The 17147-nt window shown below is 48.0% G+C and overlaps 1 protein-coding gene across 1 annotated transcript in view; it reads left to right on the top strand.

The window, feature by feature from the left end:
* LOC119462528 (histone-lysine N-methyltransferase SETD1A-like) overlaps nucleotides 1-17147 on the top strand; it is a 37763-nt gene that overhangs the window by 3224 nt on the left and 17392 nt on the right. Inside the window, exon 4 of the mRNA XM_037723871.2 lies at nucleotides 12060-12441. Coding sequence (XP_037579799.1) covers nucleotides 12060-12441 — 382 coding nt within the window. The remainder of the gene's footprint in view (nucleotides 1-12059; nucleotides 12442-17147) is intronic.

Here is a 17147-nt window from a genome sequence, read left to right as displayed (position 1 = left end):
AGCCGAGTACAAATTCTATGGGATGGTCGAAGAGGTAATGACGTGGTGGGAATTCACCAAGGCCTAAAGCAAGGATGTCCTCTGTCTCCGTTGTTGTTCACGCTTTGTGTTAAGGGCATATAAAGACGACTGGAAAAAAACGAATTAGGGTTTGATTTATTCTACATGCGTAATGAACGAATGGTGCAAAAAAAGGTCCCTGGACTGATGTATGCGGACGACACAGTGCTACTAGCGGACAACACAAGAGATTTACCGACACTTGCGAATATCTGTGGCAACGCAGCGACACATCTGGGCCTTCAGTTGAGCACAGAGAAATAAGACATTATGATCTTTGAATTATGACTTATGAATTATGAGACGAGTAATTACGTGATGTCAATTCAGCAGTAAGTCATACCCATAGTCAAGCAATATAAATACTGTGGCATATACATAAACGAAGAAAAGACTTCATCAAGCATCTAACAAGATAATCTCAAAATAAACGCGAAGCAAAATCTAGCAATAATGAAACACAGAACACTGTGTGGTCACAATAAGTATGATATGGTGCGTGGAATCTGGAAATTAGTAATGGTGCCAGCGCTAACGCTCGTAAATGCTATCTTAGGCTTAAAATCGGATATCCTGTCGGGGTTGGAAGTTAACCAAAGATCGATAGGCTGGTTATTTTTGGGAGCCTACGGCTAAATCACAGATGACGCAGTACAGAGTGATATGGGTTGGGCATCGTTTGTTGTCAGATAAGCACTGAGCAAAATTAGTTTTCAAGAAAGACTCGGGTGCATGGATGAAAATAAATGGGCGGCTAAAGTGCACAAGCATCTGTACATGAAAAGCGTGGACACAGAATGGAGGAAGAGGTCAAGAAAGCTGGCAACCAAGTACAGGATAATCGAAACTAAATAGACAACAAGGAGTCATCAGAAAGAAACTGAGAGAAATAGAGACAGTGGCCAAGGAAAATGCAACAAACAGTATCTTTCACTGACCTCTTGAACAACTACGATTAGTAGTTTCTACATGAGCTTAGGCCACCGACTACTAATAATTATCGCAAACATTTGAAGTATTCAGGTAAATGCAAAATCTTCAGTATTGGAATTCTTGACGCTATTGAGAAATATCCACATAATTTATTTCCGTGAAGAAAGCTGCAATTGAATGTTTTTTTTTCCAAGCTACGAAGAAAGCGCGTGAAATCTGAAAAAAAAAACTGAAAAAGTAAAAAGAAGTAACTCTGCTGCGCTTGCGCGCAGCAGATTTACTGCTCCCAAACATGTTACAAACAAATGATCGACGTTGCACGCAGACTGGAACCCTAACGGGCCGCTACTGAAAATGAGAGGCGATGGCCTCTCATTCGCCTCTCCGATGAATCGGCGGCATCGGCTCCGATTCATCGCCATCAGCCGCCAAAACTGCCTAGGCCTTTATGCATTCAACAGCAATAACGCTAACAAAGCTTCAAGAATTGTCGTGCACAACTTGTGGTATAACCCATGGCTCAATTTGCTTCATTGCTTCAAGAGACAAGATATCTCGGTGATAGTAGATGCGAAGACCATTGCCTTCGATCCATCTAGCTCTTTTGCATATTCATGGTCCGGTCTGCCTGCATAATCAAACGTTCGCTGATACCATGTTTAAGGGCACTAATGTCATTGCGTGCAAGTGCCTAGTCACGTTATATTCTTTAAAATCTTGCTAGCTTTCACCACAGCACAGAAATTTTATAACTACAGCACCTGGTTCCCGGTAAAAAAAATATTCGAATATCTCTCGATAGGCTCTTGAACTTCTCTATTGGAGAGCTTGAGTTTAATAGATTGCTTTAAAAGTTAATCCCTGCCTTTCCTTTCTTCTTTTTCCTCCTCCTTAAAAGTTAAAAATTATTATTCATTAGGGACCTAAGCAGAGAGTACAAAAAAACAATGATTTGATGACGAGGGCCGTGAACAATACCATTTTGGTTGCATTCTAATAACGCGCATGCGGATTTCTGAATGTTTGACACAAGTTTCCTCGAACACCCTGTAAAATAAAACGAATGACTTGTCTGAAGGTCGTCTGTCGCCCGGATTGGCGCTTTAATCGCCCCAAAACGATATTTATCGGGGAGCACTTGGTCTAGTCTGTAAGGATATTCCTCGTAGAAAAGGCCCCTTTTTCAAAAGAATTTCTTGGTAGAAATTTCTGCGAAAACGCGGGAGGCGCAGTTCGTGTGACACCAATAAAAGCTTCCGGTGTCTGTAGGGCGCGTCGGGATCCACGGCAGCGATGACCAAATCAGAGAAGCGTAGCCACGTTATAAAAAGTTCATTATATCTCTGAACAAAATATTAAATAAGCATGCTCCTTTGCAACACCTACGCTGTAATAGCGTCTAGTTGAATCTAGTTTGTGCTTTACCAATTGGAGCGTGTGTAGTGCCGAGTGGACAACTGTCGTAACCCGCCCCCTGTGGTAACCGGAAGGAAGGAGACTAACAAAATTATGTTTGGGTAATGTAAAGGGTTTCAACTGACGACTGTGTGAGGACACTGCATAGTTTTCTTAATTTTGTGTGACTGTAACAGGTGATATATTCACGTCAAGTTAGCGCGCAAAACCACCAATTAAGTGTTGCCTATTACTGACTGTGCCCAGTAGTCTGCCAGTCCACACACCAATAATTACGCAAGAAATTCTTGCATGTAGGCATGCCTAAAGTATTGCTTATAGTGTAATGATTTGTCCAGAGAACTAAATAAGCCTAAAGTATTTGTTATAGTGTCGTGATTTGTCAAAAGGGCTAAATAAGCTAATAAGATTGATGGTGACGGACGAGGAGAAGAAACGTTTTCGTACTCGTAATTTTTTTTCCATCGGGCCAGATGTCATGCAGATGACTGTGTGGTCGATCAGCATCTATAAGCATTTCTAAAGTTTACGTTCGTAGAGCAGTAATTTAGCAAGCCATCAATATCTTTGTTAGAAATTGATAAGGTTTACATAATGAATGGCCTCTGAGGCCACCGTGTTAAATGCCGAGTTCAACAATGGCTGCATAGGTTTCCGACGAACCATGTATTGACAATTTCGGTGTATCGTTGCCTAAAAATACGACCTAGAATACGACAGGAGCTGATCAACCTTGGCACTAAACAAAGTTTGAAATGGTATGTTGTTGGCTTGAAAGCGGCGAGGAGAAAGTGCTGCAGCATTTTCAGAAAACAAAAGTTAGGTAACTTATCTCGAACACGTGGTCTGGCTTTATTACAAATAAATCAGTGCTACAACCGGAGCGTTCAGTATTAATGGGGCACTGCCAGTGCCTAGTGCTTCCGATGGAACAGGCACGACGGTAGAGACGGTGATAAAAGAATGGCCGCCTGCCCGAGTATCACCGAGTGTGACGTGTCGCTGGAGCGAATAAGAATCCGAAGCTGTGAGTGCAATCCGGAGGTGCCGGTCTTTGGTCTTCGCGAGTACACCTAGCAGTCGCGTTTTGAAGACAAACAAGTTTCTAGTTTATTTCACGTCTCTTGGCATTTTTATCTGCGTTTTTATCGTGGTCATCTACTATTTGATATTAGTCGAGAATCTGCGTAGCTATGGCAGGATATCTAAATAACCGAGACCGACGCCTTGGTCGCTCCAATTTGCTTCCTGGATTGGAACCTTAGTGACAATGACCATGATAGTATGTGCGCGGGACGCGGCGGCCTTTGTCTACTATATTCAACTGATTTCCGCCCGCACCAAGGTGAAGTCCCTGAAGTCAAAACTGGCGCAGCGTCTGCGCTTGCAAACTTTGTTAGCTGGCTGCTGTCGATGTGAGTTCTAGGCGTCTCAGGAAGACAGCCACGCCGCCGTCATTGAGCATTCGATGCTGCGCGTCTTGACCGCTGGCGTTCATCTCTATTTTTCACTCTGACCAGTCAAATGTCTGCTCACCGGTTCAGCTGCAGTTCCAGGTGTTCTTTTGCAAAATTAGTTCCAGAACTTAGTGAACTTGTCTTATTAGCATCAACTACCTGTACTGGACATTCGCATATTGCCGAGGGTCTGTGAAGCGTGGCACCTACTATGTTGTTGTTGTCTTTAATCTACGACGCACTTTAAGAATGGTGCCCAGTGAGTATCTTAGTTCAATCAATAGATATTTTGTACGCCACACGTACGACAGCACTGCTTGTGGTGCTTCCGTACGACGACCTTTCTGATTCCATTACTGCGATGCCTTTGAGCGCTGCTGTCTGCGAGTGTCCGTCCATTTTCGGTCCAATGCCCCGGCATAGAACCTTCTTGCATGTTTTTTTGTTATTTTTTTGCTTGTCCCTCTTGTTTTTATGAGCATTCTCCACTGTCCGTTTACATCACTCCTTCTTTTCACATCTGCATGCACGTTCTCTTACGCGTGGGTCCGGGTTACCTAACAGTCGGGGTGACAACTTTGTCGAAGCCTTGAGCACTGCTTCCACTGCTTTCCCTTTTTTCTGCTCTTTTTAGTTCTTCGCACGAGGCTGAAATAACCTATGTGCTGTAGTGAAGACGAATGCCCGGCGCTACAGCCACATCGCCAGTCATCCGGGAAGCGCGAGCTCGAGATTGCCTGAGCCGCTCTGGTTGAGACACGCTGCCAACCCTGCCCGCTGCATCTCTTGTCCTGTGTTCGCATTAGATTCTGGTGGAGGTGCTGTGGTTTCCCCCAACCTGGAATTAAGCACCCGAACTCTGCCGTCCGTCATGCCTGCCGACCCCAGCCCGACATCCCCACCGGTTACTCCAGCCATCGTATGTGCCGGTGCCCAGCGGATCCTGACATCTTCAGTGGCACCGATGAGAAAGACGTTGAAGATTGGCTGGAACCGTATGAACGCGCCAGCAACACTAACAAATGGGACGACACCCAGAAGCTCAACAACGCGATGTTCTATCTGTCGGGCGTCGCCAAGCTGTGGTTTCGAAACCACGAAGCCGATCTCCGCACATGGGCTCGATTCAAAACCAGCATTGCAGACGTTTTCGGCCGCCCTGGCGTGCGCAAGCTTCGCGCTGAACAACGCCTGCGCAGCCGATCCCAGAAAACTGGTGAAACGCTCCCCAGCTACATCGAGGACATCGTCGACCTCTGCCGGCGTGTCAACTCGACGATGGCGGAGGGGGACAAGGTACGTCACATCATGAAGGGCATTTCCGACGATGCCTTTCATATGCTGCTGTCAAAAAGCCCTGACACAGTTTCTCAGGTCATTGAGCTTTGCCAGAGTTTCGACGAGCTCTGCAGGCAGCGTCTTCTCACACGGCGCCCACCTGTGTCCGATGAAAGCCTCGCGGGCGTGGCCATGGCTCCTGACATGGACTCCCTGCTTTGCCAAATTAAAGAGTTCGTCCGTGCTGAGGTCGCTCGCCAGCTTTCGCTGCTGTCCTCAGCCACGTCTCCTCCCTCGCCTTTGCCGGCCAACCTACGCCAGGTCATCCAAGAGCAAGTTTGCGCAGCTCTCCCTTCTGCCCGCGAGACTCCACTGGTGCCGACTCCTGTTGCTTTTCCCGAGGTGACTGCACCTCTTAACTATGCCGAGGCTCTCGCACGGCCACCACCTGAGACCTTTGCGTCATTCCCATCAGCCGTGCCACTGCGTCCAGTCCCTCACTTCGTTCAGCCGCGGTATCCACACAGCAGTGGACAATGGCGCACTCCTGACAACCGCCCAATATGTTTTGCATGTGGTCTACCTGGCCACATTGCACGATTTTGCCGTCGCTGCCCAACATCCTACCGCCGTATCTTCGACACCGAACCATACGGTTCACCCTACCCGTCGTCCTCCGTGCCTCAGAACCCTGGCCAGATGTCTTCTTACTCGGACCACCGCCCTCTTGTTGACCGCCGTTCGCCATCGCCCCGACGTCGCTCGCTTTCGCCGATGCGTCGTCGTCCTTCTACGCCGGAACGGGAAAACTAATCGCCGAAGTTCCAGAGGCGAGAACTGCGTCACCCACGAACAGACCAAGGCCTCTCCATTCTCCGACTAATGTTATTGATGTATATGTGGATGGCGTTGCTGCACTCGCCCTCGTTGACAGTGGTGCCGCAGTTTCGGTTATTAGTGCCACACTTTGCCGTTCGCTTAGGAAAGTTACGACGCCACTGTCAAACGTATCCCTTCGTACTGCCAGCTCAGACCGCATCACGCCTGCAGCTGCGTGTACTGCTCGTGTTGTGATCAACGGCCTCTTCTACATCGTCGTATTTTTGGTGCTGTGTTCTTGTTCCCACGATCTTATTTTGGGCTGGGACTTACTTTCCGCTAATAAGGCTGTAATCGACTGTTCTCGTGCTGAGGTGGAATTTCAAACGCTGTGCGACGCCCCGCTCCTTCACGCTCGTGAACCTGACGATAAAGTTTTTGTTGCCGAAGACGTTACAATTCCACCGCACTCTTCTGCCCTAGCCACAGTGTCATGCAACCTTGTTGCTGATGCCAGCGCACTTTTTACACCATCCGCCATTTTCGCTCGTCGCAAATGTTTCCCGCTGCCTTTCGCTGTTTTGGACGTTCATGCCGGCATCAGCAGACTGCCAGTCTCCAACCAATTGTCCTGTCCTCTCACTTTGCTTCGTGGGGAATGCGTTGGCCGCGTCCAGTGTGTCGACCCTGCTGCCATCATTGACATGCCAACTGGTTCCATCGCCACTCATGAGGTCGCCGGAATGACCTGTAACCCCGCGCAGGAGCCGACTTCGCCCGATGTTCTCCATAGCTCCATCGCCGACACGTTGACTGTTTCCCAACGCGCCCAGCTTCTACGCCTTCTCGACAAGTTCCGTTCGTCTTTCGACTGCCAGCATGTTCCCTTGGGCCGCACGTCAACTGTTTGTCATCCCATCGACACGGGTACTAGTGCGCAACTGCAACAAAGACCATCTCGTGTATCCGCGACAGAGCGCCGTGTCATCGATGACCAAGTAGCTGACATGCTGAAGCGCGGCGTCATTCAGCCTTCGGATAGCCCCTGGGCATCTCCCGTTGTTCTTGTTAAGAAGAAGGACGGATCGATTCGATTCTGTGTCGATTACCGTCGTCTTAACAAAATAACTCGTAAAGATGTTTACCCTCTTCCGAGAATTGACGACGCCCTTGACTGTCTCCAAGGCGCGGAGTTCTTCTCTTCTATCGACTTACGTAGCGGCTATTGGCAAGTCCCCATGGCACCCGAAGACCAACCTAAAACGGCCTTTGTAACACCAGATGGCCTATATGAATTTCGTGTCATGCCTTTCGGGCTTTGCAACGCCCCAGCAACATTTGAGCATATGATGGACAACCTGTTGCGTGGTCTCAAGTGGAAAACGTGCCTGTGCTACTTAGATGATGTGGTTATTTTTTCGCCCGATTTTCTCACCCATCTCGGTCGGCTGGAGCAAGTGTTACAGTGCCTAACTGCCGCCGGCCTTCAACTCAACCTGAAGAAATGTCACTTTGGCGCAAGTCAGCTCACCATCCTTGGGCATGTCGTATCTAAACACGGTATTCTTCCTGACGCCGCCAAGCTCCGTGCAGTTGCTGATTTTCCCAAACCTTCCTCCGTACGAGAACTCCGCAGCTTCCTTGGCCTCTGCTCTTACTTTCGCCGCTTCTTTCGGAATTTCGCGTCCATCACCGCTCCCTTGAATGAGCTTCTACGGAGCGACTTGAACAATTACGCCTGTGACGATGCCTTCCAAGAGTTGCGTCGTCTATTACCATCGCCGCCTATACTGCGTCACTTCGACCCGAGTGCTCCGATCGAAGTACACACTGACGCCAGCGGTGTTGGGCTCGCCGCTGTGCTCGCGCAGCGCAAATCTGGGTTCGACGAGTACGTCGTTGCATACGCAAGCCGCACCCTCACCAAAGCAGAGACAACTTATTCTGTTACGGAGAAGGAATGTTTGGCCATAATCTGGGCACTTGGTAAATTTCGACCCTACCTCTATGGCCGCCCCTTTGACGTAATTACAGACCACCATGCACTTTGTTGGTTGTCCACATTGAAGGACCCCTCAGGTCGATTAGCTCGCTGGGCTTTGCGGTTGCAAGATTTCGACGTGCGCGTTGTCTACAGGTCTGGCCGCCGCCACACCGACGCCGACGCGCTTTCCCGTTCGCCCATGTCAACCGTAAGCGATGCCTGCCTCTCTGCCGTTGGACCAAGTACTTTCGTTCCCAGTAGGCTGCGACATGGCTTCGGAGCAACGCAAGGATGCTTGGATTAGTGCTCTTATCCGCTTCCTTTCTAACCCGTCGACTGTTCCTCCACCTTCTCGAGCTTTGCGCCGTCAAGCTTCGCACTTCGAAATACGGGATGGACTTCTCTATCGCCGGAATTACGTCTCCGACGTCCGCAAGTGGTTGCTCGTCATACCGCGCCATCTTCGTGGTGAAATAAGTTTTGCCTTCCACACTGACCCGCAGTGTGCACACGCGGGTGTCTTCAAGACGTACACCCGGCTTCGCTCCAGGTTTTATTGGCGTGGCATCTATACCTTTGTGTGCAAGTACATTCGGTCGTGCCCTCAGTGCCAACGCCGCAAGGTTCCTTCTCAGCATGTCTCTCGTCCACTACAGCCAATCCCGTGTCCTGCCGGGCCCTTCGATCGCATTGGGATTGACCTGTATGGACCCCTTCCGAGCACGGCTTCCGGAAACCGCTGGATAGTCGTCGCCATCGACCACTTGACGCGATACGCAGAAACAGCCGCTCTGCCTGCTGCCACAGCTCGTGACATCGCATCCTTCCTACTGAAAAACTTTATCCTCCGTCACGGTGCACCTCGCGAACTTTTGAGCGATAGAGGACGTGCGTTCCTCTCCGAAGTTGTAAACGCGCTCCTTACTGAATGTCGCATCGTTCATCGCACCACCACCGCCTACCATCCTCAAAATAATGGTCTGACGGAAAGATTTAACCGCACCCTTGGCGACATGCTCTCCAAATACGTCGCCTCTGATCACACTGATTGGGACCTCATTCTGCCATTCATCACGTTCGCCTACAACACTGCACCACAGGCGGCCACAAACTTTTCCCCATTCTTCCTCTTGTATTGCCGCGAACCTTCGACTACCCTAGACACCATTCTTCCGTACAGACCCGATTCATCCGAATGTACACCCATCTCTGAAGTTGCCCGCCGCGCCGAGGAATGCCGTCAACTCGCCCGTTCCTTTACAGCCGTCGACCAATGGCAACAGAAATCTCGACGTGACGATGATCACCCGCATTGTCACTTTCTTCCAGACTCCCTTGTGTGGCTTTGAGTTCCTGCCGTTCCTGCTGGCCTCTCATCCAAGCTTGTATCAAAATATCAAGGACCCTACCGTGTTGTAGCGCAGACATCGCCTGTGAACTATATTGTCGAGCCTGTCACGCCACCTACGGACCAACGCTGTCGTGGTCGTGGAACCGTCCACGTACAACGCCTGAAGCCGTATTACGACCCCTTGATTCTATGTTCACCATGAGTCGCCAGGATGGCTCCTTTTCCGATGGGGGGTGATTGTAGTGAAGACGAATGCCTGGCGCTGCAGCCACATCGCCAGTCATCCGGGAAGCGCGAGCTCGAGATTGCCTGAGCCGCTCTGGTTGAGACACTCTGCCAACGCTGCCCGCTGCATCTCTTGTCCTGTGTTCGCATTAGAGTGCTTTTAATCTTGTCCGGTTCCTATTTCAGAGGCTTCTAATTTCCCTTCTTAGTTTTCTCTGCCCTCTTTTTTCTTCGTGGGACACATTCAACGGAAATATTACAGGACTAGTTTGCTCTTCGATCACGTAATGACTGCGAACATCTTCAAGGCTCTCACCACACTCGGAGCTAAATGGGCCAAAAAAACTATTATCCCGCAAAGACTCGAATCGATCTCTTCTGGTTGAATTAGCTCGAGTAATGTCGTACCCATTCATTGTCTCCTTGCCTTGGAGCAGTCGCATTATTAACACACTTGTTACGATTTCTATAGCAATACTGCTCCTTCTGGCTTCAGTATTCCTTTGTGGCCTTCTTTCTAACTCCTCCATCCGGACTAAGGGCTTGGCGTTTGTGAGGCAGATTTTAAATTCGAATGTCTTCGAATGCATAGACGTCATTCGCTATTTTACCAGATTGAGAATGTTGTGTATTTGTCTATCTACTCTTTTCAGGATCGGCCTTTTTATTCTTAAAGGAAGCAATTTTTTTAGCTTAGCGAAACACTATCAGATATCCAAGAAGAGTTGATGGCTTTTCTTTATAATCTCTTGAATATACATGCCCATGACATTCCGTATACTTTGTAGGTGCTCTATGCCCTTGTTTTTAAATTGCTCTATTCTCTGATCGCGTGCGAGGTCACAGCAATGGGCATTCTGGAAACTTGTCTCATCTCTGTCTATGTTGCCAGTGGTTCGTGTATGCGATGATTCTCTTGACATAGCGCTCGGTGCTATAAGGGTAAGGGTGGCATATTTACACCCATTGGAAAACCTAACCCCGACCTCTCCAACCTTGGAGTGGCCGTTGTGACGAAGGCGCAGCAGATCGGCAGACACCCACTCGGTGGCTTCAAGGGCTAGGCCTACAAAGCGGCTGAATAAATTGGTCGTTGTGGCCTTGCGATCCTCGAAGTCATTGTCGAAGTCAGAGTTTGGTGGACGGGTAGTTGTACCGTTGATTTGACCGAGGCTGGGCTAAAAGGGTATCGCGTATCTCCATGGACATCCCAGCCTTGCGAACCTCGGGCCAACGTGCTGAAGGGTAAGGTCCAAACGAAGCCGAAGTACACATAAATGCTTCCAGCCTCGCCAACCTCCAGGCGACGCCTGCAGCCGCGCCAGTCCATGGCTCGACATCCTCTATCGGAGTCCCTGCCACCGTCACTCCTCTGGGTTTGATAACGCGAAATAAAAGTTCACCGATAGAGACGCCATGGCTTCTCCGATTTTTTCCTATAATCGAACCCTAATGTCCACGATGAGGATGGTATGCGCGCAAGGCAAGGCCGTCGTCGTCTTCTATATTCAACAGGATACACTACAGTTTTGGATTATATAACCAAGGTTCCTTGGCAACGCGCTTACGAACAATCAGCTTGACTAGCAGCTCCCGAATTTCCTGCGGATGAAGGTCCAACCGGCTACTCGTCAGTTTAAATTTTATATTCTGTGCTGTCATTCACGTAGTACGTCATGTCGGCAAGGATAAGGTGGATGTTATGTTGGCGCATGACGACTCTCGTTTGCACACCTGAAAAACAACTCTAAACTAACACCGCGCACTGTCCTGTCACAGACTTACGTGATTGTGGCGTGGTTAGAGTCGACACGGCTGTAGAATTACATGTCTCTGGGTGTATTCTGACATTGTGGTTGCTTTGCACGCGTTTTGAGAGACCATCTTCTGCCCTTACTGAATGTAAAAGAGCATTGATGTCTACTTATCTATCAGAGGGTGTACGAGAAGCCTGTATTGTGAGTAGTAGGCTTAACGGCACGCCATCTAGGTAAGAGATACAGCGTCTGTCATCTTTTGGCAGGGACGCCGTTGACATTCGAGTCTCCTATTCGTTTTGATATATCCGTGTCCTAACCGAAAATAATTACGCTTAAAATTTTTGAACATGCATTTAAACAGCCCGAAAAAGGTTATTCTGGGTAAGTAAGACGCCCATTGGTATAGTTCGAACCAAGCATCCGCAGCATTCATACATAAGCCTACTGTGCTGGGATTTTAACATTGCTGGCAACTGACCATCCATCGACTCCTTTTTCTCAAGTCCGAGAGTGAAAAACACTCATGATGATTCGGTCACCGTGAAACGGAAAATTATCAGCGTAATGGCACACATCGTAACGGAGCCTAGAGCTTATCTATATGATAGCGGGTAAGCGTATAGCTGCATGTAATTGCTTAAGTGTAGCAGCCCTCTGCGTGTACAGCAACAGGCGTAGCTACTTGCAAATTCGCTTCTCCAGAGATTGGAATACAAGAAGCAGTGCTTAACATACGGCTACATTTTGGCGTTTACTTGCTGTTGACACATGCGCAGACGAGAGTGGTCCAGGTAGCACGGAGCACCAAGAGTCTGCTTCCCGGGCTGACAAAGGGACGCCCGATGAAAAGGCAATGGATACGTCACCACGAATATCCCTTGACCTGCCGCAAGAGAAGGCACCGCCACCCGCAGAACCACCCAAGAGATCTCTGTTCAGTTTCTTCCAAAGGAAGCCTGCAGCTGACACAGCAGCCGCAGCCCCTTTGGAAACTCAAAAGCCCATGGAGGAAGCTCCCATAGTACCCACGGATGCTCCAAAGGCGGCGGCGGAAGCTCCGCCACCACCACAAAGGATTGGCCTGAGGTTGCCTTTTTTTCGCAAGCAGACGTCTGGTGCATCGACGCCTTCGAAACCACCGCCATCTCAGCAGCCACCGTAAGTGATTATGCTGATTGTCACCCGTCATTCATCTACACAGAAAGGTATCCTAACCAGGGTGTCGCAGCAAATCGGAACTGAACCAAAAACCGGAGCGGAACCATATTTTTCAACTGATCGAACCGAACGATTATTTTTCCGCCATCTTGAAACTAAACCCGAACCGGAGCTTATTGAAGAAACCACTTCGAACCGGTTCAAAAAGTGTTTCAAAAGACCCAGTAACACCCTGGATAGGGCACATCATAAATAAAACGTTGCACAAAGGCACCCATTTGCTTCCCGTAGTCGGCAAAGCATTTCCTCGATACAAGCAAGAATAAAACAACTTCGAATTATTTGAAATTGCTTCTTCATGTTGCTATCATTTTTGAAATCAAGGCTGCCTTTTGTGCGATGAAAAATGCTGGAGCTTTACGTGTTCTCGCATATCTTGCTGCCGCAAACGCAGCACAACAATGAACTTCCTGTTCCGTTGTAAACCATTAAGTATCAAGAAGAATCTGTCCGCCAGATTTGATTATTTTTGATACGCAATGACATTTCCACGCTGCAACTGCATTGGGTAATAAATACATTTTTATTCATCTAGAAGCTAAAATACCGAGCTTTATGAAGTGCGCCGGCCATTATTGCTCGCAAAACACGATGCAGGTCCACGAAGGTTTGTTAAATTTCGGACACTCTGACGAGAAATGTTTCACAAAAAATACTGGCACCAAACCTTTGTTAGCCTTTTCATGGCAAAATTAGCATTTTGGCAGTAATTATTTTTTGATATTTTATGCTTTCACCGTTCAATTGTGCATGGTGTATCATTTACAGGTAATAGGGAAGTGTTTTCGTACTACTTTCTGAGACGCACGTAGTGTATTTATTTATTACAGATGACGCTAGGTTTCAGGACGGACGCAGGCATAAAATACAACATTCAGCATTTAATTCAATGGAGATAGAAACAATCTACATTACTGGTGCTTATTCCTGCAGTGACAGTCGATTTCTTGCATTGGAATATTCTGGCATCCAATGCGGGAGAATATCTAAATAAACATATTTTCGTTAGACTTTTCTCGCCCACCATTATTTGAAACCACCACTGATTGCGATTCATGGTTACTGAACTCTTTCTATACATGTGCAGATCATTTTGTTTATAGAGCAAAACACATTGCTTTAACAAAATTCGTTGCTGGGCTAGTTGGTTCATACTAATAAAAGAAGGCTGGTAAGCGCAGTTTCAAGACGAGACATGAGAAAACACCGACACACTGGACAAGTGCTATTCGCAACTAATCTTTGTCGCGAGTAGCGCTTGTCCCTTGTGTCGGTGTCGTCTCTTCTCCCGTTTTAGAACTGCGCTTACCAGTATTCTTTTAAGATGAAAACTTTGTCTCGTTTTAAGGTTGCCTTGAAAAAGTGGTTCCAAAATCGAAAAATCACCAAGCAAACACGACAGTTATCTTTATACACTGTATAGTGGCTATAGAAATGCTGCTTGCAGAGATGGTTTTGGCTCTATGGCGACCACAACTTTAGCGAGCAAGCATAGCAGGTGTGTAATTATTTAGGGAAATTTGTTGCTATATTTTATCAACTTTTCCTAATATGGTTGCGCTATAAATTAGAAACAGTCATAAATCAGTCAGCAAAGCTTTATCTCCCGCCGTGCGAGATGTGACGAGACGTGTGTTTACCAGCGGGACTTACAAACCGCAAATGTCTTTGAAGGAGAAGCATTTTGGGTCATGCCTCCCTAAAAAATTAAGACGCCCTCGGCGAAAAAGAATGCCGATTGCTTTCTAGGATACAAAGGGGAGTCTGATGACGGATGACCTGGAGAACAGCAAGATATTGTTGTCGTTCCGCACGCAACAATACTATCCGAAAAGTACTATGCCAATGTGCACGTAAAACGACACGCCCATCGTGGAAGATTGTTGAGAAGAGCCGTCCGCCTCATGTGCAGGGGCATAACCAGGGACGGACACACCGCGCAAGTGACCCCCCCCCTCCCCCCCAATTCGTCCCCCAATATTTTTGGCGCACCAGCGATAATTGTTATGATTGACGCGCTAGAACACGCGCTAGAACACGCGCCTGCCCCACTGCCAACGCCCCCCCCCCCCCCCCCCGAACCCCGAACAACATTATTGGCTACGCCACTGCTCCTATATACAACGCCCGCTTCACAAATACTGCGCGGCCCAGACTGCCATTCGAAAGCATGTTGTCGGAAAGCTTCAATATGTTTTATATTATACACTTGCACCAGGAAAATACCACCAGGAAAATATTTTTTGTAGTGTATCTTAAGCATTCAAGCAATGCTATGAATCAAAAGCATATTGTAGCAATAGCATATCGTATAGCAATACCATATTTCATAGCCATAGGACATAGTAACTCAGGTCATATTACGGTAAAACAACACGAAATGTGTGTGATTCCTGCAATGAGACGGTCAATTTTCCAGTCGTATTGTTACGGGGAGATGTCAAAAAGGGTTTATATACAATAGTGACAGCGAGTGACACCACAACAACAAAGATGGCGAGCCAGGATACAGCGTGTCCTCTTTCTCGTCTGCTATGCCACGTCTATTTCGTCCGCAACGTAGGTGCATGGCTAATAAAATTACCCCCCGGCGGGGAAAGCACCGTCTGGTAACAGCCGAAGTACGACGTTACGGAAAAGGTTCACTGCACAAACATGGTTAATAAGTGTCTGGTACACGGTAGGGCCTAAGACGGACGACGCGAACGATGTCGGTGTGGGGTGAGCCGATGGAGACGAAGACAATAGGGTGATTTTATACGTTACGTCGGTCACTTCGCGACACACTCGATATGGGCCAGTGTACGGGGACAGCAGCTTTTCAGAAACCCCGACACGGCACGCTGAGGACCAGAGAAGGAGAAGAGATCCAGGGGCAAGGTGCGTAGTCCTGTTATGGCTGTTGTATCGAGATTGCTGGTGGCTCTGCGACTCGCTGATTCGAGCGCGGGGAACTTGACGTGCATGGTCAGCATGGGCAATAGCCTCTCGATCATACTCGGTACCGGGGCACGCGGAAGAAGGCACCAACGTGCCCATGGACAACGCAGCATTTCGGCCGAATAAGAGAACAAAAGGCGAATAACCAGCGGTATCATGTCTTGACGTGTCTTCCGCGAATGTCACAAAAGGCAATGCAGCGTCCCAATCCTGGTGGTTGGCGGACACGTGCATTGCCAACATGTCGGTAATTGTTCCTGGTAATGTCGGTAATGAATCCTGGTAATGTCGGCGAGCACTCATTACAGAACGTTGCGCCCCAGTGTCTATAGCACTCTTAGCCAATACCGGCTTAAAACAACGCATATAGGGCGGAAAGTAGATCAAAATTTGGCTCATGGATCAAAAATGGCTCACTGTAAGCTACCTACTGCGTATGCAGCCTATTTTATGCGGCTCTTGCATATGCGGCCCGCATTTAAATGGCCCATTGTAGGGCCGCTTTGTGGAAGTCACGCATAACCCCTAATTTTTATGCGGTATTTCAGATCAAATCTGTCCGGCTTACTAAGCAGCTCAAATCTTATGCGGCTCAAAATTATGCGGCCCAATGAGTATTTTTTACAAAAAAAATGATTATTTAATGACAGGTGCCGTCCAAAGTCATTTCGCACGCTGTTTCATACACATAGCATAGATCTACATTATAGGAAATACACACAGCACACAAGCATGGCAACGCACATGACACAATCATGGGAACACCGGGAATCCAACCCGGATACACGGCGTGAGAACCAAAGACGCTAACAATTACTCCACATCACTACGTGGTCACAGAGGACTTGAATATCTATTTGTAGATAGGGTTGTGTTTCCGGGGCTGTCGTTTTATGTCGATCGTTCACCGTCGGCGATCGTGCGTGATATACATATAGTATGTGTAGCTGTTACCGATGCTTAGGTGGTTGGTGATAGTAGATGTATTTAAATGAGTAGCAGTATACGAATAGCGCTTTCAACAGCTATGATGTGGGGCGGAAAGGCTAAATGGGGTAGGATTACGGAGCATGGGAGCTGCAGGAAAAGAAAAACTGCGTCGCCAGGCAAATGTTGTTCTATAATGTTTTCTCTTTATTCGCTATGATGCGGCTTCAGTCGCTGCTTAACCGGGAACTCGGCTTTGTCTGAGAAACTTTCAACCTCGTTCAGAAGGTTCAGTTAAAACTGATCCGCGCTGTTGCACTGCCTCGACGGTGTAACGGCAATACGGCTCCGATATTTTGACACGTCGAATAAGCGGGCTGGATTTTGTTGAAGTATGTTGAACCGACAAATATTTGCATTCACCACTGCTGGCTTTAATAGGGATGCCCTGTCCGAAACACTCACATATATAGCTTTCGTGAGTATCAAGAAGAATGCTCTCGAACCGATCCTCTTATGCTGCTGCGTTGATTCAGTGTTTATTTTGAAGCAGCAAGGCGCGTGTGTATCTCCGCCCGTGAGCCTACCGTAACAGCATTGCAAATATCGGAAGCTTCTCTGCTTTGCACACGATGGCTTGTTTTCACCTCTTCACTTGCCAGGGGCATGCAGGCGACGTTGCAACGAGCTACCATGGCCATACCTGCAGTGCCGTCGAGATTAAAGGAACGAAGGGAGATAAGAAATCGAGGCGTGGTTAAATAACTTATATTATGCGG

Source organism: Dermacentor silvarum, chromosome 8 (genome assembly GCF_013339745.2).
Source record: "Dermacentor silvarum isolate Dsil-2018 chromosome 8, BIME_Dsil_1.4, whole genome shotgun sequence".
In the NCBI taxonomy this organism is placed as follows: domain Eukaryota; kingdom Metazoa; phylum Arthropoda; class Arachnida; order Ixodida; family Ixodidae; genus Dermacentor; species Dermacentor silvarum.
The sequence above is the reverse complement of the archived record's forward strand: the minus strand, read 5'-3'. Positions and strand labels throughout refer to the sequence as shown.